We start from the raw sequence: 27,448 nt of genomic DNA on the forward strand, positions 1-27,448 counted from the left end.
ATAAGTTAATATATTAGAATAATATAAGTTAATATATTAGAACAATATTTGTAAGAACATAGGTGTGAAGTTGAAAGGAAAAAGATAAAAGAAAAGATTTATGAGGTTAAAGCAATAAGGTGTCAGAAATAAAGATAATATGCGTGAAAACCAAAGATCCCAAAGTAAGTAGTTGTGCCAGTCTTTAGACTCAAAGCAAGAATAACAATAAAAAGAATCAACCTCATATGAGTATCAAGCTCAAAATGTACCTGACAAATAATCATGCCAATGAAGTGCAGCTACCACTGGCCAAAAACAGAACTAAACTGTGACTGAGGATTAAACTCACCTGTCTGACGGAATCACACTGATCCGTACGGTTGGTGTCTATGAGAGTTTCCTGCGGCAACGATGGCACCAGATTGGATGAAGGTTTCATATGCTCACCACTAATTACTTTGCTGGGTTCCAATAAACCTAAGTTCGCTGCAAATATTGGAACGCCTGGCTTCTTGTGAGTCACCAACTGTAGAAGAAAGAAAGTAACAACAAACAGACAATGATAATCAACCATAACACACACATGCAAGAAAGATGCTGTAGAAGTAACTTAGTATGTTTCAGTTTTCCTACTAATAACAATATTTGAATTTACAAAACTAATCCCACCAATAATGGCATGGTATGTATGAGTTTTCTCTCACTAGCTTCAAGCACTAGACTGCAGTTATGGAGTACTGCCTTCAATGGTCTTAATTATTTTGCATACAGGCATCTCCCCTGCATTTCTCTTCAGCTGAGTGATCCTAATCTTGCAGGCTCATTGGTGCTGGTGCCACATAAAAAGCACTTGTGCTAGTGCCAAATAAAAGCACCGATGCCAGTGCTGCATAACAGCACCCAGTACACTCTGTAAAGTGATTGGCATTAGGAAGAGCATTGAACCATAAAAACCATGCCAAAACAGACATGGAGTCCAGGCAGCTCATCAGCTGGTCAGCTCCTGTCAAACTGTCCAACATGCCTGCATGGAAAACAGATGTATGATCATGATGATGATGATAATATTTACACCAGTATTAAGTTTGGTATTTATTTTATTGATCTCTATGTATTGAATAACCAAGTTTAGTTTATTGGCATAAAGGGGCATAACTCAATTATAACTATAAAAACCACAAGGAACTTTCGTTTGACACGCCAATTTTAGATAGACATACACAGGTACACATATACATATAACCAATCTGTACATATTCTCTGTTTATTAAATTTCACCTACAAGGTATTGGTCAACTGCAAGCTACTGTAAGAAGCACTTGCTGAAGGTGAGACACTGAAGGGGATGGATGCATACCAAAGTTTTTAATCATTTAACAATGTGTGTGTATGGGGGGGGGGGGTGTAAACAGTATTACTGTTTAGTTTTGAGTGGAAACGACCTAAGACAAAATCTTACTCACAATTTTTCTGGAATCTATCCGCAAAGTTTTAAACATCATGTTGCTGCCTTTGGAATCAGTGAAGTTATAGGTCAGGGCATCTGTGACATCAACATCCAATAGCTGTTTCCATATACAGCAACTAGATGTGTAAGCACTGAAATAAAAGATGAGCTCAAAGTTAAAAGTCAAATATAAAAAATATATTGCATGATAATTAAATGATTAAATGTTTTGTTCAGGAGTTGAAAAATGTTGAGGGGTTCAAACCTCCCTAGGAAAAAATGTAGCCATAACCATCTAGTCTTTTTATATATCAAGGACTACCTTGCCCAAGGTGTTACGTAAATGCATGTGTATGTGCATATGTGTGCATGCACATGCATTCATGTAGGGCTGTGTGTGTGTCTGCATCAGCAATTATTTGCACAAAGGTGTTATGGTGGGTGTTGTCAGTTTCTCCAGTCAATATGTCATCCAGACTCTTGATGCCTTTAAGTAATCCCTTACATTAAAAAACTGGTAAGGATTAGCATTAAGAAGTGCATCCAGCTGTGTAAAACAGTTGTTCCTCAAATAACATATTAATCTAACCCATGCACGCATGGAAAAACAGACTTGAAATGAACAAATCTTCACTAATGTGTCCATCCATTTTAACTGCTTTAAGACAGAAGGTTGTAACTAAAAGGAGATTGGTTGTTATTTCCAGTAGGTTCAGCAACCTTATACAAGCTCCCTCATTGATTTACTATGGGCAGGGATGTAATTCCATGGAAAGAATCATCTAATCACTGGGTGATTGCTCGGTATGGCATATCAGAGATGGTAAAAGGAAGAAAGATGAGTGCATTGAGAAAGATGAGTGAAGATATGGCTATCGTAATTACAGTAGAAGAAGCAAAAAAGAAACAATCTGTCTATGAGCCATTGCCTATAATGAACTGGTTAGCGAGACTTTACCATTCATCTCAATGGCTCAAGACAGATGCAGTTTAAGATATTCATCTGTGTTCATATTCACAAATAAGAGAGCAGTACTCCAATGTACAACTTGCTTTAACATTGGTACTAATTCAGTATTTTATGATCCCCAAAAGAAATCATGGTCTTGAAGTGTATTTTTGGTAATGTTTCACAAACACCCACAAACAAATGTATGCATGTGTATGATATTGCTATGAGAGATAAGAGATCATGAAGTCTAACATTTGAAGTAATTTTGAGAGCTTTAGATATGTGTTGTTTGTGCACGAGGAGAAGGGAGTAGTGCAAGAGTGTTTCTCTGGGCTGGTATATTTACTGACTGTATCTTTGTACTGTTGATACATGCAGTATCAATGCATCATTGTTGTCTACAGATTCAGTTGTCTGTACGAGATCTATTTTTCTCTTTACAGAAAGCACTAGAGAGTTTACAACTGTTTGACTCTCACAGTTAAATCAGAAAATGACTATTGTGTCATATAAACAAATGATGAGTAAATATAGAGTGTCATGAAGTGGCACTCCAACAAATATCTTTTTTGTTTATATTTCCTCCATTTAATCATCATTGAGTGTAGGCTTGAAAGTCCCTTTGCATCCTCTCCTGTGTTAACATTGAAAGAAATCAGTTAAAATTGCTTGAGAATTTCTTAAGCAAATGCTCATCGTCATTTTTCCTATTTTTGTTGTTAGTGATAGAAGGTACGATGTGAACTCAGAACACATGTACCAAAAAGTCATCTCAGTCAATGCTCTAACATTCCACCCACCCACTACCCAGAATTGGCATATTATTTATCAAACCCAAAAGGATGAAAGACAAAGTTGACCTCAGCAACATTTTTACTTGAAGCAAAGAATGTAGGAGAAAGCAGTACAAGGCATTCTTCCAATACTTTAACTCTGCCAATCCAACACAAGAATTTTATACACACCTAGAAAAACAAACTCCAACAACTCTATTTACCATCCATTGTTTTTTTTTTTTGTTTTTTTTTTTTTCTTAACCTGTGTCATGAGTTTCTTGTGATTCAATTTCAAACAGCAGAAAGCCATAATTCAGAATCATGAGTTTGTATCTTAAGACCAGAATTGTGCTGTTGTAAAGTATCCTGGATAAGGCATTGAAACTCTCTCCTTGAACTTCCCAAGCAACAGAACTATGTAACAATAGTCCCTTTCTAGACCCACCCACCACAATCTGCTGACCTAGTGTTTATCTCAAATTTCTACAACATTAAGCATTTGAGGTACCAAAATCAGCCAAGAGAGCAATGTTTCCTTTAATTTTTAGTTGTCAGAGTTGTCATAAATAATTTAATACTGTACAAATTTTTTCCTGTGACAAAAGCAAGTATAATTATTAATTACTCCATTATTTCAGTTAATTAACTTTTGTGCACCCATTAATTTGTGTGCACATTGTGCTAGTTTGAAATATATATATGCACACACAATGCACAATTTTGAGGGGTTCGTACTGAATAGGTGGTCTATCACCAATAACTTTTTACACAAGATGAATTGTCAGACAGAACTGAAAATGAACTCATGACAGGGCCTCTATATGGTTGCTTGATTTGCTAGAAATAGCAACTAAATCTCCTTCAAATTAGATCTACCACCCAAGAACAAAAACAGTTTGTTTGACAAATCCCTCACATTTTCCATCTACCAAATGTTACCACAAGGCTTTGACCAAGCCTGGGTTACAGTAGGAGACACTTGCCCAAGGTGCTGCACAGTGGAATTAAACCTGAAACTACATCGTTGTGAAGTAGATGTTTTAAACATAAAGCCATGCTTTCCTGCATGTAGACAGATGATGGAAGTGGATCCAACCAGAAGTAGACATTAGTAAACATATACAAAGATTATTAGTGCCAAGTCAGTGACAGACCATTAATTGTCTAATAGAAGCAATGGAGAGCAACAGCATCTTGTCAAAATATAACTGTGGTTGTTTAGCATCAGATCAAATTTGGCTAGAAGACTTATAACCAAAGGCATTCCAGCTGTAACCATCTCCCCTTTATCTTATGCACAGGGAACCCAGAATTATATTGGCCGACTTGCTTTTTTCTCAAAGATGGTCAGTGCTGCAAGAGATTTGGTAGCTATTTCAAGTAGATTCAGGAGCTATGTAGAAGCTTCCTTGTGAGATCATTTATTCACTCTAAATTGGAGATGGTTGAAGCAGTAGAGCACCAAGTTAATATACTAATCCAGCCTTTTAAGCCAATGAAGGAACTTATATGTGGTTACTTATTCTGTTAAAAACAGCAACCAAATCTGACTCAAATCATTTATCTTTTACTTGTTTCAGTGATTGAATTGGGCCACGCCAGGGTATCATCTTAAAGGGTTTAGTCAAACAACTCAACCCCAGTACTTATGTTCATTTTGTTATTTAATCTGGTACCTATCAGTCTCTTTTGCCTAACTACTAAGTTATGGGGATGTAAACAAACCAACACCACTTGTCAAGCAGTGGTGGGAGACAAACACAACACAAAGACACATATAGATATATACATATATATATACATACAACAGGCTTCTTTCAGTTTCCAACTATTAAATCCACTCACAAGGCTACAGTGAAAAAAACACTACTCAAAGTGCTATGCTGTGGGACTGAACCCAAGACTGGGCAGTCCGATAAGCAAGTTTTTCAACCACACAACCACATCTCCAACAATTTTTAAAAACAAACGTCCAAGGCTTGAATATCTTTCACCATAAGCCTTGCATGATCAAGGTTGACTTCAGAATAAATCAGCACAAATATAACAATACTTAGTTTTAACCCTCCCATGTGCTAAACTCAAATGCCAGCAAGGCTCATCAAACATGCTTTTCATCCCACCCACCACTGGTTACTGTAACAAATACCAATAAATATTCCTGATAAATACTTTAGTTGTCTACACACACCCTCCCTTACAAATTTGTGACTGGCTTTGTGCCAATGTAAGAAATCATTAAGTAATTAGTTATTATCACTACATACTTGAGAGAATTTTAGCCATTAAAAACCTTCTGGGGTAGGATGGAGAAGCTTGTTGGCAGTTTTTCTAACTCTCATCTCACATGCCACATATTCTCTCATCCCTTAGAGCTCTGCTCTCAGAGAGAAACTATTAATAACAGTATGACATTAATGATATTAATTAGAATTAGTACACAATGGATAAGTAGCCAGAGTGTCGAAAGGAACTGGGTTGGTGGAGATGAGGAAGGTAGTTACATGTAATATAAACCTTCCACAAAACAACTGTCCAAACAAAACACACAAAAAGAAAGCACAAAAACAATGTTGATGATGGTAGTGGTGATAGTGGTAGTGGGCGGTGGTGGTGGTGGTGGTGGTGGTGGTGGTGGCAGCGGTGGCTGTGAAGAAGGAGATGATGTTGATGATGAAGATGAAGGTGACTGTCATTATCATAATCATCATCATCATTAGGAACAGCAGCAACAACAGCTCGATTATTATGCTCTCATGAAGTCTTTTATAATGATTATTGTTGTTTAGCCCTCCTGAGTCAGCCCTCGTTCAGCAGACCTTCTGATCTAAGGTATTTCAACCATGATGCTCCTGTCATTTTGTATATCTAGGACCACATTTATTGATGTGTCCTTCCCTTTTAAGGGAATTTGAGGAACTTGGCTGCTTTTTCTAGTTATTATGTAGAACAGGCATAACGCCTGTATGGACAACAGCAAACACCTTGAGAAGCAGGCTGCATGGGACGTGAATCATCATCAAGCAGGTTGCACTACTAAAAGAATTCTGAGTAACTTTCTCTTAGGCATGTTATTCAGAAAATCCCATAGGCCACAGTTTGCCCATGACTGGTGTAGATGCTCCTTTGGTGTTACAATGATATTGGTGGTGAGAGCAGTGGTGGTGTTGGGAGCAGTAGTGTTGGTGGGACCAGCGGTGGTGGGACCAGCGGTGGTGGTGAGATCAGTGGTGGTGGTGGTGGTGGTGGTGGGACCAGCGATGGTGGTGGCAGCATGTGCAGCAGCAGCAGCAGTGGTGGTAGTGATATTATAAGAGGTGGTCATGGCAATGGTTGCAGTGATAAAAATTATAATACTGAAGAATGATTATGATGATAACAACAACAATGACCTGTCTTGTAGGACACAACCAGGGAAACAAAAACATAATATCCAGTCAAATGTTATCTAAACAAACATTAAAATAACAATAAAATCGAAACAACAAAAATGTAAAAAAGAAAGGAACTTCTAATGATAATTAAAAATTGATAAATTGATTGTTGCTTATTTTAACGTAAAGGTTTATCTTCATTTCAGTTTCATTTATTTATTTCAATATACACATGCATGTACATGCAGATACACACATTGTTGTTGTTGTTGCTGCTGCTGTTGTTATTGCTGGTTTAGTTTGTATTCATCAATGAAAATGCAATCAAAATGTTTATTATAAATTTCTGTGGCTGGGAAAACCAACTAATTCTACACATAAAAATTCTATTAGAGAATACCAATTATTTGGAAGTCATTGCTATTGTAAAGAGAGAAAGCCATTTTTTCAATGTGATATGATGGCGGTGGTTATGGCAATGGTGGTGGGAGAGAGTCATTGTGGGTTGAGGGCAGGAAGGGTCAACCGGAAAAAAAAAATCAAATCAAAACCCCAGGTAATTACATTACAACAGCAACACCCTGTAATATATATATTTAATTATTGATTGTGTTTGTAAAAAAAAGGAAGGCTGAAGAGATTAGTGGAATTAGAGAAAGAGGACAACTTGAGTAGTAGTGGGAGATAGAAGTATAGTGAGGGGGGCTGGAGACAGATTTATAGCATAGGAGAAGGGGAGAAAGACAAAAATAAATAAATTGCAAAAGGATAATATGGCTGGCAGAAATGTGAAGAGAGAAAACAAAATTAACTCTTTTGATGTCAACCAGGCTGAGAATGCCTCTGGTTCTCTTATACAAAACCTCTTGTTTTCAAGAGTTCACATTCTAATTAAAACCATTCATCGTAATTTTGATAGTACTCTTCATTGAGTTATATTCTACACATCATCTTAATAATGGCAAAGTCACTTCCAAATTCTTAAATATTGTCACATAAGGGTTAATAAGGCACAAGTAAAGCTGTGTGGTTAAGACGCTTGCTTTGCAATGACAATTGGTTTTGGGTTCAGTCCCACTGCACAACACTTTGGGCATTTGATAGAGAGAAACTATGTGAAAGTCCATCATGCGTGTGTGTGTGTGCATATTTGCCCCACCAATGCATGACAACTAGTGATGGCTTGTTTATGGCCCTATAACTTAGCAGTTTGGCACAAGGGGTTGGCAGAATAAGTACCAGACTAAAAAGAAATAAGTACTGGGGTCGAGATAGTGTGCCCCAGCATGGGTGTAAGCCTAATGGCTGAAAGAAAGAAAGACTAAGATAGATAGATAGATTAAGATAGACAGATAGACTAAGACAGACAGTCAGACATACAGTCAGACAGACAGATATCAAATTAAATACACAACCAAAAGAGCTACCAATAGTTTCATGCTATTATGATATATGACAAGACATATTCATAAAATATGCCATGTATTTTAAAGCAATCTTTCAGGCTCTGTTTATGCATTATATATAATTTTTAAAAACAAAGACACTGGACAGTAAGGAAATAAGAAAAATATGTGGAAAAACAGGGAAAAAGGCTGGTGTAAAAAATGGAATGAGAAAAAAGAAATGAAATCAAGAACTATGATCTTTGTTCTCCTTGACTGCAGAAAGCTCATAAAATACAACTGGTTTAAAACAAAATGACAGAAAAGATGTCAAAGTCTGCAAGACAGCAACTCAATCAGGAGCGGGTGGTGCCCTCCAATTCGATAACAGAAACTTGTCCATATATATATATATATATCCCTCTCTCTCTCTTTCGGAGAGAGGCACAAGCACATACACAGACATATACACACACGGCAGTAACTTCCACCTACCAAATTCAATCACAAAGCTTCGGTCGGCTCAGGGCTATAGCAGAAGACACTTGCCCAAGGTGCTACGTGGTGCGACTGAACCTGAAACCATGTAGCTGGGAAGCAAGCTTCCTAATCACACAGCCATGCCCGCACCTACACCATATATGTGTGTGTGTGTGTGTGTGTGTGTGTGTGTGTGTGTGTGAGTGTATTTATATATATATATATATACACACACACTCAAACAGATAAGAGAAGTGATGTAACACACATTTATTCCATATATTTACAGCGGTTTCATAATCTTGTTAGTTATATAATGGATGTTATATCAATATTAACACAAACAAAATATACATATATAAACATATATACATAAATATATATGTGTGTGTGTAAACCCATGCATAGAAAGGCATATGTACATTTTATATGTGTGTTAATATCAATGTAACATCTATTATATATAACTAACGTGATTATGAAACAGCTGTAAACATACGAAATAAACATTTACATTCTCACATCACTTCTCTTAAATGCACTATCTATATACATTCTCTCCACCATTGTACATCCTGGATTTTCAGAATGATGCTATGGTTACCCTAACTTCTGCCATGGTCATTCTTGTCAGGTATGTAGTTGGCAAAGAGCTTAATGTGAGATCTGTTTGATTCATTGAATCCCTATTATTACTCCATATATACATGAGAGAGAGCGATTGGAAACACATATGAACAAATAAGACAGCCTCTACGTGATTGTTGCAATATCAGCTATAAAAAGCAATCAAATCCTTTTTCAAACTACACCTTTGCCTTAAAAAGGGAATGGCACATTAGATGATATAGTTTTAGATATACAAAAAGTCAGGATGGCCATGGTTTGGACTGCTTAAGTAGCTGACTTCAAGCAAAACAATAACACACAGACCTTTGTTGTGCCATACATACCTTTTACACACAAATATATTTCACTCACACATCATTTTCATATGCACAACATATACTGCTTTATAGCATACACTTTTGTTATCTATACCTCAATACATATATACATATATATTGTTGTCTATCTCACTTGCACACATACACTTTCTTTCTCTTTTCCTCTCTCTCTCATCACACAGTCTTGCTCATGTCACTCTGGTTTTCTTTTATAACTCTCTTTTCTATCATCCTCTTAGTTTGGTTCTCTCTCATCATGCCTGGTTCTCTCACAATCAGGCATGCTTCTATCGCCTTTCATATTGCTACTATTCAGTCTCCTTAACAAGAACTGTCATATAGCTGTGCATTATTTTCTCTCTCTCTCTCTCTCTCTCTCTCTCTCTCTCTCTCTCTCTCTCTCACTTCCCCACTACTTTTTCTTCTATTACCCATCCATTTCAATCACTCTGGTTCCCTTCCCATGAAGTTCTGTGGGTGGAAATAAATGAAGACAAAAAGAATGAATAGAGACAAAGCAGGAAAGGGGGGTACTCTCTATAGTCTTTTCAGGAAGGAAGATAACTTCTCTGTTGCCAGGGAATGATTACATGGTGACTATGTAAGGTAGAGGACTCATTAGTTTTGCTGGAGACAAGACAACTTCACTAGTACTGGTTCCCTGATAAAATAATCTCATTACAATTGCTCAAGTGATTGACAATATGAAGGTCATCCAGCCATAGGAACTATGTAAAGAAATGTTACTAAGAGATGATCTCACATCCATCTAGGAGGGCAGTAACTTTTAATAAGACTGACTTGGACTATAAAAACCAATCCAACCCATGGCAGCCTAGTAAAGCAGATGCAAAATAATGATAATGTCATGCACCAAAACTATATATCATGTTGATAATGTCTCCTCATCGTCGTTTAACATCTGCTTTCCATGCTGGCATGGGTTGGATGCTTTGACTGATAACTGGTAAGCTAGGAGGCTGCACCATGCCCCAATCTAATTTGGCAAGATTTCTACAGCTGGATGCCCTTCCTAATGTCAGCCATTCCAAGAGTGTGGTGGGTGCTTTTTATGTGCCACCAGCACGGGTGCCAGTCAGGCAGCATTGGCATCGGCCATACTTAAATGGTGCTTTTTACATGCCAGTCAGGTGGCACTGGCATCAGCCATGCTTGAATAGGGCTTTCTACATGTCACCGTCACAGATACCAGTCAGGCAGTACTGGCATTGGCCACGCTCAAATAGTGCTTTTTACATGCCACAAGTGCCAGTCAGGTGGCACTGGCATCGGCCACTCTCAAATGGTGCACTTCACATTACACAAGCATGGGTGCCAGTCAGGTGGCACTGGTATTGGCCACGCTCAAATGGTACTTTTTATGTGCCACCGGTACAGGTGACAGTCAGGCTGGACTGGCATCAGCCACACTTGATTGGTGCATTTTACGTGCCACAGGCACAGGTGCCAGTCAGGTGGCACTGGTAGCGACCATGCTCAAATGGTACTTTTTACATGACATCAGCATTGGCATCAATTTTCCTTGGTTCAACAGGTCTTCAGAAGCACAGCATATTGCCTGACAATTGAAGGGTGCTTTTAAATGGGCCAGTTATGCAACACTGGCATCGGCCATGACTATGATCTCACTTGGCTTGCCGAGTCTTCTCAAGCATGGCATATCTCTAAAGGTCTCGGTCACTTGTCGTTGCCTCTATGAGGCCCAATGTTCAAAGGTTGTGCTTCATCACCTCACCCCATGTCTTCCTGGGTCTACCTCTTCCACAGGTTCCCTCCACTGTTAGGGTGTGACACTTCTTCACACAGCTGTCCTCATCCATATGTAACACATGACCATATCAATGCAGTTGTCTCTCTTGCATACCACATTTGATGCTTCTTATGTCCAAATTTTTCTCTCAGGACACTTACACTCTATCATGCATGCACACTGACATTACACATCCAACGGACCATACTAGCTTCATTTCTTTCCAGTCTACGCATGTCCTAAGCCATCACAGCCCATGTTTCACTGCCATGTAGCATGGCTGTTCACACACAAGCATTATACAGTCTACCTTTCACTCTGAGTGGGAGGCCCTTTGTAACTGGCTCTTTGAACTTTGTCCAGCCTATTCTTATTCTAGGAGCTGTCTAAATAAATAAACACTGGAAAATAAATAAATATTTTGAAGATGATGGAACATTTGCAATGGGAATTTAATTGAGCAGACTAAAAGAATATATAGGAATTCCCATATGAGCACCAGACAGTAAGAGTTAAATCTTTTTTTTTCTAGGATTCAATATATTTCCAGTAAAGTAAACACAAAATCAAGTTTCAGGGACCAGGATCATGGTACGTTTAGCTAATAACTTAATATTTTCCCTTTCTGTGCCAAATAAAATAATTAAGCAGACATTTGGCAAATTTCCTGCTATAAATCTGCAAATAGAATCAATTTTTTTTCACTTTCAGACAGAGACAAATGGGGAAAAGAAAAATTAGATTGAAAGTTCACCAGATTGAAATGGATTGAACTTTCACTAGATTGAAAGTTCACTAAAATACAGTTACCTTGTTCCGGCTTTCTTTTGTGTGCCTGCAGTTTTCTTTGTAGTAACATCCTGAAGAATAAGATCCTGAAGCAGAGCATTCTCTAGTAATTTACAGGAAACTGAGATCGGTGTCGCTTTAGGGAAAGTATTATTCATAACTGAGACTATAGTTTGAGAAATATTTACCTGTGGAGATAGAAAGAGGATGAAAGAAATTAAGAATTTGTAGCGTGTCTCAAAGATTGTTATAGAAATATAAACAAAGACTAATGAAAGCCATCAGAAAGCTGAAGAAAAGAGAATAAATTTAATGTACATGATATTTCAGAATTTATTACATATACATACAGAGAATATATATGCATTTTGTACAAAATATATACATTCATACACATGTACACAGATCTACACACACACACACACATATGTACATGCACACACATATACAGATGTATATACATATATATTGGTCCAATGACTATTCAACAACATTCCATATTTAGTTTCAACTTGTTGTTTATTCCTGACCAAAGTCTTTCCAGAAGTGACCACCTCATCATCTTTTCAGGAATGGCATATCAAGGACAACATGATTCAATGTATCATTCCTATTTTTTTTAAAACAGTAGGTATGATTTAATTGAAAGAAATTTAGCTGCTATTTTTAGCATGCTGAGAGGTCACAACCACCACAAGGTCTAGACCTTCGCAGAGTGGTGGCTTGTGTGACAGAGCTAATGCCAACAGAGCACAAGCTCCTGGTAGTGCCTCTCATGCTGGATAGGTCAAAGGATAGAGGTCAGACTCTATTATGGCCCACCCCTTCCTAAAGGTTAAAATGGGTTTGCATAGAGCCAACACCTCTATCTTGAAAACAAGCAAAGTAAAAAAAACATCAATGACAATTCAAAACAACAAGACTTAGGAGAGGAAGGAATTTCCCTCAGGAAAATATATGAAGCATGATACTGAGATAGACCTGAAAAAGCAGGGATCCAATTGGCGTAAAGGAGGGAAAAAAACAGGCCAGAGTTAAGAATAGCGATTTGGGTCTCAGTCACACTGTGTGGCACCTTGGACAAGCATTTTCTACTATAGCCTTGGGCCAACCAAAGCCTTGTGAGTGAATTTGGTAGATGGAAATTGAAAGAAGTTCATCGTGTGTGTGTGTGTGTGTGTGTGTGTGTGTGTGTGTGTGTGTGTGTGTGTGTGTGTGTGTGTGTGTATACATGTCCATGTGTCTTTGTGTCATGTGTTTCTCCACCCTCACCATTTGACAACTGGTGCTGGTGGGGTTAAGTCCCCATAACTTAGAAGTTCAGCAAAACAAAACTGATAGAATAAGTACCAAGCTTTTAAATAAAAAAGTACTGGGATCGATATGTTCAACTAAAAATTCTTCAAGACAGTGCCCCAGCATGGCCACAGTCTAATGATTGAAACAAGTAAAAGAAGAAGATAAGTCGTTGATGGTTTATGCTCAGTAAGGAGCAAAGGGCTTAAGTGAAGTAAGACTCCCTAGTTGTCTTGATATCTGATTAGATATGCTAACAAGACAGAGATAACTGTAAATATGACTGGTGGTAAATACCCCTAAGCTACACTATGGCAATAGCTCTGCTCAACCAGTTTTAACTCAGTAGTTTAATGTTTACTGTGATTGTTGTTTAGCCCCAGATCACCCCAAATCTATGAGATCTATAATCAAAAGTCTTCATCAATGATCTCCCAACCTGTTTAAGGTACAATGTATCCAAGATTACAATAACCTCGATACACGTCATCTTTCGTTTCCTGCAAGGAAATATATGAGGGCAAATTAAATACTATTTCTAGCAGGTCAAGCAGCTAAGTAAATTTTTCTTTCACTTGGCTAGCACTAAGTGAAGGACAAATTATCTTGCAGAGATAAAATAGCAGAAACAAATTATAATAAGTGATCTGAGGAGAAAGAATAACAAGTCCTCTGCAGTATTGTTAGTAAAGTGGTCACCTGCCAATATATGTGGTCTGAATCTCATCAGATGACCTATTTCTCTGTTACTGTGTCAAACTGCTTCTTAAAATGTCTAAAATCATTAATATTAACATCACAGCAGTTCATTTATAATTGGATATGAAAAAATTTGTTTACATGAATTTTTAAATATTTTATCTGAATGTATTTTTGCCTTTATTTCATTCTTTCTCTTTCTCTCTCTCTCTCTCTCTCTCTCTCTCTCTCTCTCTCTCTCTCTCTCTCTTTGTTGTTGTTATTTTGGCTTTATTTTTGCAAATGTGGATATTTCAGTATTGATTAAGCAATTGATTTTATCTTAAGTATTGGACACTGAACTGATAGCAGCTTGCTAGTGGGCAGCTTTGTGCTCAAATTGTACCAATACTGTTCATCTGTAATAGATTAGTGCTGTAGGCAAGGAGAAAGAAGTGTTTCCAATCTGCTTAATGCAACAGAAACTGGGAATAATCCCTAGGTTTATGATATAAGTAAAAAAATCCACCAAAAGATGTGTCCCAATGGTTGCAATACTTAGCCTACTATCAAGGGATCATGCACACACACACACGCGACGCCAGGTAAGGAGATTTCCACCCACCAGACACGCAAGTCCATAGCCACTAATACTCAACACCCCATTACCCACAAACTGTGTTCATCTTGTCTATCTTACAACAGGCCCATCGCCAGACTTTGGTGCCTGGAAGTACTTCAGAATATTCTGGGTGGGCACTTATTTGTAATAATGCTAAAGTGGAGTTTTAAAATACGTGTATCACCATAAATCTGAGGGTGCACCATTGAGTAATGAGGGTGCAGTGCCATCTAGTGCACCCCCTTAGCAATGGGCATGCTCTACAGCTAAATACATGATCACCTTCACTCTGAATCATCTGATGCTATATCACACCACCTAAACCAAATCAGTGCACTTTGTCCCTCCTCTACACCCGCTTATGAGCCATCATAACTCTTTACTCTTACTTGTTTCAGTCATTTGACTGCGGCCATGCTGGAGCACCGCCTTTAGTCGAGCAAATCGACCCCAGGACTTATTCTTTGGAAGCCTAGTACTTATTCCATTGGTCTCTTTTGCCGAACCGCTAAGTTACGGGGATGTAAACACACCAGCATCGGTTGTCAAGCAATGCTGGGGGGGGGGGGGGGGGGGGAGACAAACACAGACACACAAACATATACACGTACATACATATATATATATTCATATATACGACGGGCTTCTTTCAGTTTCCGTCTACCAAATCCACTCACAAGGCTTTGATCGGCCTGAGGCTATAGTAGAAGACACTTGCCCAAGGTGCCATGCAGTGGGAATGAATCCGGAACCATGTGGTTGGTAAGCAAGCTACTTACCACACAGCCAGTCCTGTGCCTATATATTTTATTCAATTTTTCTTTCCCAAAATGAACCCTTCCTTTCCAAAAATGAACCAACTTTGATACAGTTCACCCACCTCTCATTTTTCTATTTCAAATTACAGAATAAAACATCATCATCATCATCCTCACTTAATGTCCTTTTCAATGCTGGCATGGGTTGGACAGTTTGATAAAAGCCAGCAAGTCAGAAGGTTGCACTAAGTTCTACTGCTTACTTGGTAAGGTTTCTACAGCCGGATGCCCTTCATAATGCCTTTACATTATGTATTGGGTGCTTCTACACGGACCCAGTATTTTTCTTGCTTACATGATGATAATGCTTGTTTACCATTGGCACACAATGTCAAGACAAAGAAACACACACATACACATGTATATACATTCATGCATACAGACATAACAGTCTTCTATCAGCTTCAGTTTACCAAATCACTGACAAAGTTTTGGTTGGCCTGGATTTATAACAGATGACATTTGCCAAATATTCCACACAGTGTGTACTCATGTGCTATGAACAGTGTTGTTTTTGTTGCTTCTACTGCCAAGAAATTGTCCACTCAATTTGTCTTCAAACACATGTGAAATAAGAAATCCTTTTCTTGAAAAACAGGTAATGTTTAGAGACAGAAAGGGCATCCAACCATAAAATAATACTTCAATAATTTCTTTGTGTAACTTATGCTGGCATGGAAAACAGATGCAAAATGAATGAATATAAATATATAAATGTATATATGTATATATACATAATCTGGTAATTGTTCCATCTTCACAGATGATTGTCATTTCTCTCAGCTTCCTTATTGTCAATGCCATTTCTAACCTACCATCAACAACCTCTCAGATGACTGTTCACTCTCACTGCAGATCTGCATGGCTTGATACATGAGTAACAGATAAAATTTGAAACTTCAACTGGATAGATTGGATCACTTTGTGAGAAATGATCACTATGAGAAATGCAATATGTCTCTTCAGACCTGAAATCAACTTGCAAGTTTTTTCACACATCAAATAACCCAGTTTAGGAGGGAGGACATTGCATACTGTTTATCTGTCATGGGACCTCAGATGGCTGACATTCCCAGAAATGGAAAGAGTACACACCCACATGTTTCACATCTCCAGTACTTCATGTCCTCATTGAGGTTCTGATGACAGCCTCTCTGAAGTTAGTGTTTTAGGCTTTCATGCTCAAGGTGACCTTCAAAAGTTTTACAGCCTTCCCTTATATGATTCCTCCACTAAGTTCTTTCTAAAAGCCAGTTCTTCCCAGTTCTTTACATTGATTTTGCACTTCCTTCAGATTGCCTTTTATGCAGTCTTTGTAATTTCATGTAGTTTGCGCTGAGAATGCTTTCTAGTGCACAGCTCACTGCCAAACAACTGCCATAGAATCCTATTATCTTCAGTATGCAACATGCATCTGAGTAAATATGATGAGTGATTGGATGTTTGTGCATCCAGCCTTTTTAAAGACTTCTGAGTCAGGTGTTTTACTTTGCCATTTACATACATACATACATACATACATTCATATAAATGCTCATTTGTGCATCTGTATATTTGTTTGCATTTGCACTCTAGAAAAGGTTCTCGCTACAACCAATGTTGTTGTTTGCAGTTGTCCTGTCAACAAATCATCCACTCACATCACATTTTCAAAGTCATGTGGAACAAGAGATCTCTTACATGAAAAGTAAGGATTAGTGGCAGGAAAGGTATTCTATTGTATCATTATCATCATCATTTTATTGTTCATGTTTCAACACTTGCATGGGTTAGATGGAATTTGTTGAAGTGGAGTTTTCTACAGCTGGACGCCCTTCCTGACACCAATCCTTGCCTGTTTCCAAGTCAGATAATATTTTCCCATGACCAGACATGTTTTCACAGAAGGTTGGAAACAAAGGACACTACTTGTATGATGGTGACACTCATTTCCAACTCTCATGTGAAGTTAAAACAAGGAGACAGTAACACACACACACACACATAATACACACAAGTACACACATATGATAAAAAAAATATTGCTATTAGTTTAGGAAAGAATGGTATAAATTCTTATTGCGGGAGAAAGAGATAACCAAGAGAGTTAGTGTGGTTCATGTTTTGATTGAAAATGTACATAATGTATACTCTTTTACTTGTTTCAGTCATCTGACTGCGGCCATGCTGGAGCACCGCCTTTAGTCGAGCATATCGACCCCGGGACTTATTCTTTGTAAGCCTAGTACTTATTCTATCGGTCTCTTTTGCCGAACCGCTAAGCATCGGTTGTCAAGCAATGCTAGGAAGACAAACACAGACACACAAACACACACACACACACATATATATATATATATATATACATATATACGACGGGTTTCTTTCAGTTTCTGTCTACCAAATCCACTCACAAGGCTTTGGTCGGCCTGAGGCTATAGTAGAAGACACTTGCGCAAGATGCCACGCAGTGGGACTGAACCCAGAACCATGTGGTTGGTAAGCAAGCTACTTACCACACAGCCACTCCTGCGCCTATGTGTATATATTGAATAAATATCTATATAACTACATGCCCTATGTATGTGTGTGTATACACACACTTTATATATATATATATATATATATACAAGAATAAGGGCAGGGAATCGTCAATTAATAATAGAATTAATAATTAACAATTTTGCCAAGTAGTTCAGTATGAAAAAACCTTTATCGGTAAAACCATTTATCATCATAAATATACAGGGATTAGCATTGAGTTGCAACTCAATGCTAATCCCTGTATATTTATGATTAAATATATATATATATATAAATAAAGGCACAGATGTGACTGTGTAAGAAACTTACTTCCCAACTACATGGTTTTGCCACTGTGTAGCACCTTGGGCAAGTGTTCTACTATAGCCCCAGACTGACCACAGCCTTGTGTGTGGATCTGGTGAACAGAAACTGAAAGAAGCTTGTTTTATATAAATATATATATAAGTTATACCCTCCTTTCCTAAACTAATAACAATATTTTTTTTCTTTAACCATGAAAATGGCACAAGAAAACAGAAAATTACATTCTACAGATATTCTTCTTCTTTCAAACAATTATTCCCTTGTACATCAATATTGTCCAAAGTGTTTTACCTGCACCCATCAGACCCATTTTCAATCACAGTGAAAGTTGAACAGTAAACAGAATAGCCATGAATTAAACTCTTGATCATATTTAATTGAGCATGGTTTTTGCCCTTCTTCACAATATTTATCACATACAGTATGCTACTTAACCTTTACATCTCTTTTATCTTCTCTCAGCTCACAGCACCTCACAAATGTCCCATTTATATATTTATTTGACCTGCATAACTACATCTAATTTACAACTGAAATAAAGTAGTTTCCAGTGGCTAATTAAACAAGGTATTAAGTTATTAAGTCAAGGATTTTTATGTCATTAGTAGCAGAGTGCTATATGTACTGGCTTGGGTATAGATAAGATCAAATGGCTAAGAAGTTTGCTTCACATCCATGATCACAGGTTCAATCTCATTGTGGGCTACCTTGCCAAATGTCTTTTTTTATGACTTCAAGTAGAACCAAGACAAGTGAGTGAAATTAGATAGTTGGAAACTAGTAGTAGTAGTAGTAGTAGTAGTAATGCTGATGATATATGCTTCCATGAGTTTAGATCTAGAAATGAAAAAAAGACCATTCCCCTTCTGAGACAGTATACTAATTTACTGAAGGTAACATTCTTACATCTGTTACCTGTTAATTGGCAGTTCACTGAAGTGAAGCCAATCAAATAAGTGTTATAATCTAGAGTTACAATGAAATACTTACAGCAGTTATCAACTCACTAGTTTTGATTTATCAGTCCAAAACCTTCATCACTTTGCTCTATCATCTTCATGGATAGTCTGCAGTGCCAAGACTACATTCTATTTTCACCAAAAAACCTTGACTCCAAGAAAAAGATTAGTTCCTTGATACATCATATCTCCCAGGTTTTATATATTTCCCACTGCAGATGGTATTTTGTCAAAATAGGATTAGAATGTAAAGTATTTGAAATAAAAAAAGCCTCTTCATGATTAGATCTACCAAGAATTTTATTTTAAGGTATCTTAATAACATAGGGATCTTTTAAATAAGCACACATTTCTAGATTTAAGTAAAGAAGATGAATGGAATTATGGTGTTCACATATTTTATTAAGTGTAATGACAACTGGGAATATAAGCCAGGCCACAGATTCAGTCTGACTGAGAGATCAGCTCTACCTTGTAAAACAACAAAAGTTCATATTTATTTGTTGTTGTTGTTTTAACCCCATATGAACTCTGCATTTGTAGACCTACGAATCAAGGGCATTCTAATCATGACATGGTGTGCTATTCATTTTCAGATATTTTATCTAGGACTAGGTGTCCATCTTTTTTTTTAAGACAGTAGTGTATGATTTGGAGATTAGGCTGCTATTTATGGCAGGTTCAAGCAGAGGTTCTCTTGCTGGCTTGTAGAGAAGAATAGTTTTAATAAGATGTTATTGTTTTCACTTTCGGCATTTACCATTTCAGTTTTTTAACAAATACATGATTATAAGGCATTTCTTGGGTAGCAGAATCATGATTTTGCAACATACATGCTTTTGCCAAGAGCATTAATAATGTAAGTGAAGGTGTTTTCTAAATACATTCCCACATTAGTAACTGCTAGCAATTGTTAACTTAAAAGATACCAACAATTATACTAAGATTAAAGTCATGGATCAATAGCTTCATAAGGATAAGTTTTAGCTTTTTAGTTCAACACTTTAATAAAACAGAAACAACATGCACAAATACACACATGTATATATATGGTAAATTGGAAATGTTTTCATAAATAAAATGAGAGGACTCAATACATATTATAGAGTAAAATATATATTACATTATAGTAAACAGAGAATGAAGGATAATATTGACATAATTACTATAGTGTGTGTGTGTGTGTGTGTGTGTGTGTGTGTGTGTGTGTGTGTGTGTGTGTGTGTGTGTGTGTGTGTGTGTGTGTGTGCATGTACACATAGAGAGGCAGACTGACAGAGAGCCCAGAAATATAACTAACATTTTTTTGTGTAATATCTCAATGAAGATGGATAAATTCAAGTTTAGAGCAAGTGAGAAAGAAAACAGTAAACATTTCTTTAATTTGTTAATGTAATGCTGATGGTATTTGATGTCTTGGTGGTATTTGTCATTGTGATGGTTGTTGCTTCATTCTTATGCTGGCCGTGGAGGCGCAATGGCCCAGTGGTTAGGGCAGCGGACTTGCAGTCATAGGATCGCAGTTTCGATTCCCAGACCGGGCGTTGTGAGTGTTTATTGAGCGAAAATACCTAAAGCTCCACGAGGCTCCGGCAGGGGATGGTGGCGAACCCTGCTGTACTCTTTCACCACAACTTTCTCTCACTCTTACTTCCTGTTTCTGTTGTGCCTGTAATTCAAAGGGTCAGCCTTGTCACACTGTGTCACGCTGAATATCCCCAAGAACTACGTTAAGGGTACACGTGTCTGTGGAGTGCTCAGCCACTTGCATGTTAATTTCACGAGAAGGCTGTTCCGTTGATCGGATCAACTGGAACCCTCGACGTCGTAAGCGACAGAGTGCCAACAACATCTTATGCTGGCTATTGTGATAATTTTTCTTTTTTTCTGGTTGATATGGTGGTGGAAGTAGTTGCAATAATATAGTTTGATAAATTTTGCTGTTGTAACAATAGAAACAATAACAGAGATGATGTGATAGTAGTAGAGTAGTAATTGTTGAAGTAGTAACAGTGGTGCAGCTGATATATATACAAGTAAATCAAAGTTACTTACATTGGAATGTAATGAGTCAAGTGGGAAAAGACTTGGTAGCTGTTGCTGTGAATCATCTGGAAGCTCCTCATCCTTATGGCTGACTGAGGAACTTTCAGAAAACGGTGCCCAGTGGCCACTCTCATTTTCATGACTGGAATGTGATTGGACGTTAGCATCAAAACTACACCAAGAGGATTCCTCTTCCTCTTCCTCTTCCTCTTTCAACTTGTCAGGCACTGCTGACTCTGTTGGCACTTGGATGTCCACAGGAAAAGGCGAAGTAGCAGCTTCAAAATCAGCCCACTCTTCTTCATTTTCTGCAACAGCTCGATTGAACTTACTGAAATCACCAAACTCATCTTCTTCAGACTTTGTTTGACTAGTTAGTGAATCACTGTTTGATGTCCTGGGCACAAAATTATCTGAAGCTGAATTAGTACCTGTTCCTGGAAAAGCACCATAATCATCGTCTGATTCTTGGTTCTCCTCTGTGGAATATTTCAGTTCAACTGTTCGGACCTGGTCCGAAATGGAATAGCTCCCATCTAGACTGTCGTTACTGCGAGACTCACAGTTCTGAACCAAATCGTCATAGTCTATTGAACTCTCATCAAGACTCGGTAAATCTATTTCACTCCGTATATCTGGTGAAGAATTAGGGTTTCTAGAATTCGAGTCAAATTGAATGGATGAAGAACTCTGAATCTCTTCAGAAATGTCTTTTAGGGTGTCTTCACCTGCTGCTAATTCATTTTCAATGCTTTCTGATGCAAATTCTTCATTTTCAGCTCGTGTAGACGACTCTTCAAAAGACAGTGTGGACGGGGAGAACAGGTTTTCAGAGACCTGGAAACTGCTGCAAGTGTTATTGCCCTGAGGTGGTAGAGGAGGTGGATTCGATGTGACAGCAAACGAGAAGTCTGCCCAGTCATCAGAATCATCATCAAACATGCCTGACAAACAAGTGTTGGATAGATTTGAACTCACAGCTTCATTGGTTCCAGCTGTAAATTCAGATTGGGAAATAGCAGCAGAATCTGGTGCTGTAGTAGGTAGAGGGAGAGGAGGACAGTTAGGAGAAGGAAGTGATGTTGATAATGATGGTGATGATGATGATGAGGAAGAAGAGGATGAGGATGGTGGAGGTGGTGGTAGTGGTGGTGGTTGTGGTGGTGGTGGTGATGGTGAATCACCAGATTTATCAGTTTGTTGATTCATGGTGTTTGTACTAAACGAAGACTGTTCATGTGAAGAAATGTCTTTATTAGGGTTCTGTGGATCTGTTTGGGATGTACTGTGGTCAATGTCTGTGTTAGTAGTGGTGGTAGTGTTAGTATTATTAGTGGTGGTGGTGGTGGTGGTGGTGGTGTTGGTGGTGTTGATAAAACGTTTATCTTTATCACAACCAGAGCTATCAGCTCTACCAGTCAGCTGGTCTGTATTGATCTCGGAGAGATTACAGAACAATTGACAATTCCCTTTCTCACCTACTTCACCATTGACGTTATCTTCAAGTTCAGAAGAGGTACTTTTATCACAGGAATCTGGACTTTCATCCGACTTTGGAACAGGTGAGATATCAGTACTACAGTGACCAGAATCAGTCATAGAGTCTCGACCTCGACTGCCATCAAGGTTGGACAAATAGCCCAATGTCTTAGTATCACAACTAATATTTTCAAACTCAGCAACATTTGATGCTGTTTGCATATCTTCTCCATTACTGAAGGCTTTTTCACTAAGCTCAATGTGAGGGGGGTTGTCTGGGAACAAGTTGAGGTTCTGAAGAATGGGTCGTTCACTGGTAGCTGATGCTGATGAAAGATCTTTATTTACAATGTCCCCATCTATGGTGTTGAAGTGTATGTCTTTAAAGGCATCAAACTCAACAGTATCATCCAAATACAACCCTCTGTCAGAGGAAGGGCTTTTGACATTGTCTGCAACACCAGTGAAATTACCAAAGTCATCTTCATCGTCTTCTTCATCATTCCAAGTAATATCATCAAGAGGTGGCGGAGAACCTGATACCATCGGGATAATGTGAGACATTGTAAGTCGCCAGCTACTCTACACTATTATCATCAACCTGCAATGATATGAAATTAATACAATGTCAGAGAAGCAGTTTTATAAAACACACAATACAAGGGAACTAAAAATAAAATACATTTAAGGTTTAAAAAGCTGAAAGGAAGAATAATAGAGCAAAAGATATATTATTATTGCAATTCTGTATATAAATCTGTATATCCATATACTAAATAAATATTTTTGGCAACTTGTAATGAGGATTGAACCAATCAGTTTCATCAGATTGTGTAAATGAAATTGGGCAACTCATATTCTTGTTTACATTTTTCATAAGCATCACAATAGCCTAACATGAGTAATGAGCAAAAAAGAGCATTTATACAGACATCTGATCTATAAGAAACAGCAGGTAAACTCCCTTTAAATCATACCTTGTTTTGAAATATAGGAATGACATATTGGATAAACTAGTCCTAGATTTATACACTATGAAAAAAAGAAAAAACTATAATGGCAGCAAGAACACATTTGGTGATAAGACTACAGAATCAGGACTGGTTTGTGGGTACACAACAAGAATAATGGTAGATGGCTTACTCAAAGTAGTAAATAATCCCTATTAGCCTATATCAAAGAGAACACAAATGATACAGTGGCAAAGTAGTGATTGCATATGGATGGAAGAACCTATGATTTCTGTAAAAAGAATAAAATATTAGATATATGGAAGAAATAAGTAGCTGCATTGTCAATATAACATGAATGGACAGGAAATCTAAAGGTGCTGCAGCGAAAAGCAAAGTACAAATTGAATAATCTCAGATGAATGTGCAATGATAATTTTTTATGAAGATTATGCACAATTAAGTTGATTAAGTGTTAGCTGTTTTTGTTTGTTTTAATAGCTCATTCAGAACACAAAAGACAGTTCCTATGATCCTTTTCAGGGACTCTGGGACTGGTGAGGGAGAGAGATAAGTTACATATTCATATATATAAGTAAATATATATATCTATAATCTTTTAAATTTGTTTACAGGAAATGTTTTGAATACGCAAATAAAGCTCCTATTCCATTATGCCACCACAGTCTAATGATGCTAACTGGTGAACCAGTTTTTTTGGGGTTGCATTGAGCTGTACCAATATATGTAGGATAAATATAGTAATGATAAAAATAATCCTTTGATGGAATTTATAAACATTTAATACATCGCTATACGCATTTCCACAAACCACATATCGCGTAAGATCACAGTCTTCCTGGGATGATTACAGTATAGTCTATAGCACCCATGGGCATTGGGTAGATCATCTTCATGGATTCATTTCTTCAGCTGATATAACATTAATGGATGTTTACTAGAGAGATGTTTATCCCTCTTGACCAATACGAAGGTTGTCTACGGATACTACAATGTCCATCGATACTACAGACTACACTATAATTATCCCAAGAATACGAACTGTGATCTTAAGAGACATGTGATTTGAAAATGCACACACCAATGCATTAAATGTTTATAAATTCCATCCAAAGCTTATTGTTATTATTACTATATATTGGGTCATCCCATAAATAATGCAATTTTTTTATATTTCTTTTATTTTTCAAAATTAGGATAAATAAAGTACTTTTTTAATCTAAAATATACTCTCTTTCATTTTCTACAATGCACTTCCATCTATCTGGTAGATTTTCTACAATGCACTTCCATCTATCTGGCACTTCCATCTATCGGGTAGGCCCCTCTTCCAAAATTCACTTGTCCATGACAAAAAATACTCCTCCAGTACTGTTCTGACCTCATCTACAGAATTCATATTTTTTTCTGTCCAAATAATTTTGAAGACTGCGGAATAAATGATAATCAGACGTGGCAATGTCCAGCAAATATGATGGGTGGGGCGTTTCCCATTCAAACTGCTCCAGCCTTTGGAATGTCATCCTCACTGTATGTGGCCGAGCATTATCCTGATGGAGAAACACCTTTTGTCTTGAAACCAAAGATGGTTTGTTTTTTTTTCTAACGTTGACTTAAACTGCTCGCAGTAGACATCCTATGTTATCATTTGGTTTGGGTTTAAAAGTTCAAAGTGGACTAAACTATTCATATCCCACCAAACAGATAACAACACCTTAAGTGGGTGAAGATTTTCTTTCACTTAGGGTCCCAGTATTTCTCCTTTCCTTACCCACAGTCTTCGGCACTTGACATTTTTATAAAGAACCCATTTCTTGTCACCAGTCACTATTCAATCCAAAAAAGGTTCAGTCATGAGATGTGACAGCAAAGAAGAACACACATTCACTCTCTGCACACAATTAGACTTGGAAAGTTTATGAGGAACCCATTGACCCAATTTGCTGACTTTTCCGATGGCACACAGATGTCGATGAATGGTTGCATGACCAGATCCAAGCTTCTCTGCTAATTCCTCAACAGCTACGATGGTATTTTTTCCACCAAGGTTTGCAGGACATCCTCATCAAGCTCTACAGATCTTCTAGGATGAGGTTCATCTTCTAGGCTGTAGCTTCCAACTCGGAATTTCTGGAACCACTGTTGACACTGGCTTATGCTTATTGTCCAATCCCCATATACTACATTAAAATTCCTCACACTTTCCATTGTACTGTTGCCTTTATTGAACTCATAAAGCAAAATATGTTCCTTTGTTACTTCCATTATACCTTTGAAAAAACAACTGTTAAAATCAAACCACACTCTTCAAAATTTGCACAAAGAATAAAACCAAGGTAAAATTACTACCTGCTTTTATATCAAGTTGATGCAGGTAGTTTATCCCGTCCCCCTCTTACTTTAGTTCATTCAATTGAAAAAAATTGCATTATTTATGGGATGACCCTATATATATATATATATATATATATATACCTTTTACTTGTTTCAGTCTTTAGAACTGGGGCACCACCTTGAAGAGTTTAGGCAAAAAAATCAATTCCAGTACTTATTTTTAAGCCTGGTACTTATTCTATCAGTCACTTTTTGCCAAACTGCTAAGTTACAGGAATGTAAACAAACTGGTTGTCAAGTGTTGATGGGGGACAAACAAAAAGCCACACACACACACACACCCATACAAACACACATGCATACCTACTTACATACATGCATACATACATACACACATATCAAACAATGAGAATGAGTGCTCAACACTGCATTGGTGGATAAAGATTCTTTATTTGTGTACTAAGGCTACCATTTGTTTCGTGTTAAGAAAACATCTTGACAATCTTTCAAGCCAATTACATGGAGAAAATTGGCGTTTGTCATTCTTGAAGGACTTTAATGTGAATACCCATGTTTTTTGTGTGTTTTAATCCAAAATGGAGACAAACGCCAATTTTTCCATGTGACTGACTTGAAAAATTGTTAAAATATTTTCTTAACACATGAAACCAATAATAGCCTTAATACACAAATAAAGTATATGTTATATAAATATATACATACACACACACCTCATTTGGTTTTTCAGAATCATTGAAAAGCCAAATGAAATGGTCTGGCCATATTGTTCAAATGGTGGATGAATGCATACCCGGACAGTTGTTTTATGGCGAGCTTGCAGGGGGGAAACATAATCGGTATAAACTTAAAAAGAGATTTAAGGATGGCATAAGGACTACTATGAAGTCACTTGGAATGGATTCAAAGGCCATAGAAACCCTTGATGTGGATCAAGCTGGATGGCAAACAAAAGTGTGGAGTGGAGTGAAGGCATTTGAGGCGGTCAGGATAATGCATGCAAGACTCGAGAGATTTAAAGAAGAATGTTGCAATCAAGAAGGTGAATCACAGTGACCTTTTTGTGTGCACGGTTTGACAGACCATGCCTTTCTTTTGTTGGGCTCAAATCTCAAATGAAGGCCCCTAAAAAAACCAACCTCCACCAACTATTTTACCTATATATCTGTGCACACCTTTCAATGCCATGTATGCCATAAGGTCTGCAATTCTAATGGAGGCCTCAAAAGACATTTTAAGATCGGAACTTAATTACAGTTCTTGGTGGTCTGAATCAGATATGCAATCTATGTGGGCGTCTTTTCGATACATTGTCTGGTTTAAAAAGCCACATCTGACGCCATGATGAACTTAATGTGTAGGTACAAGAGGTAGTCAGACTCTGCATAAGGAGTAGACAACCACCACCATTTATACACACATACAATGAGCTTTTTTCAGTTTCTATCTACCAAATTCACTCACATGTCTTTGGTAAGCCTGGGGTTATAGTAGA

At 37.5% G+C, this 27,448-nt stretch overlaps 1 protein-coding gene across 13 annotated transcripts in view; it reads right to left on the bottom strand.

Annotated features, from left to right (window-relative positions):
• Positions 1-27,448, bottom strand: part of LOC106883746 (uncharacterized) — a 133,531-nt gene that overhangs the window by 61,823 nt on the left and 44,260 nt on the right. For all 13 annotated transcript variants that reach the window (XR_016243752.1, XR_016243753.1, XR_016243751.1 and 10 more), the window contains 4 exons: positions 21,161-23,231; positions 11,925-12,091; positions 1,446-1,581; positions 332-508 (listed from right to left, as the gene is read on the bottom strand). Coding sequence is in view for 10 of the 13 variants with exons in the window: in XM_089360524.1 (XP_089216650.1) it covers positions 332-508; positions 1,446-1,581; positions 11,925-12,091; positions 21,161-23,194 (2,514 nt within the window). In the remaining 3 variants the exon portion in view is untranslated. The remainder of the gene's footprint in view (positions 1-331; positions 509-1,445; positions 1,582-11,924; positions 12,092-21,160; positions 23,232-27,448) is intronic.

The sequence above is a fragment of the Octopus bimaculoides genome, chromosome 11, assembly GCF_046866305.1.
Source record: "Octopus bimaculoides isolate indiv1 chromosome 11, ASM4686630v1, whole genome shotgun sequence".
Taxonomy (NCBI): domain Eukaryota; kingdom Metazoa; phylum Mollusca; class Cephalopoda; order Octopoda; family Octopodidae; genus Octopus; species Octopus bimaculoides.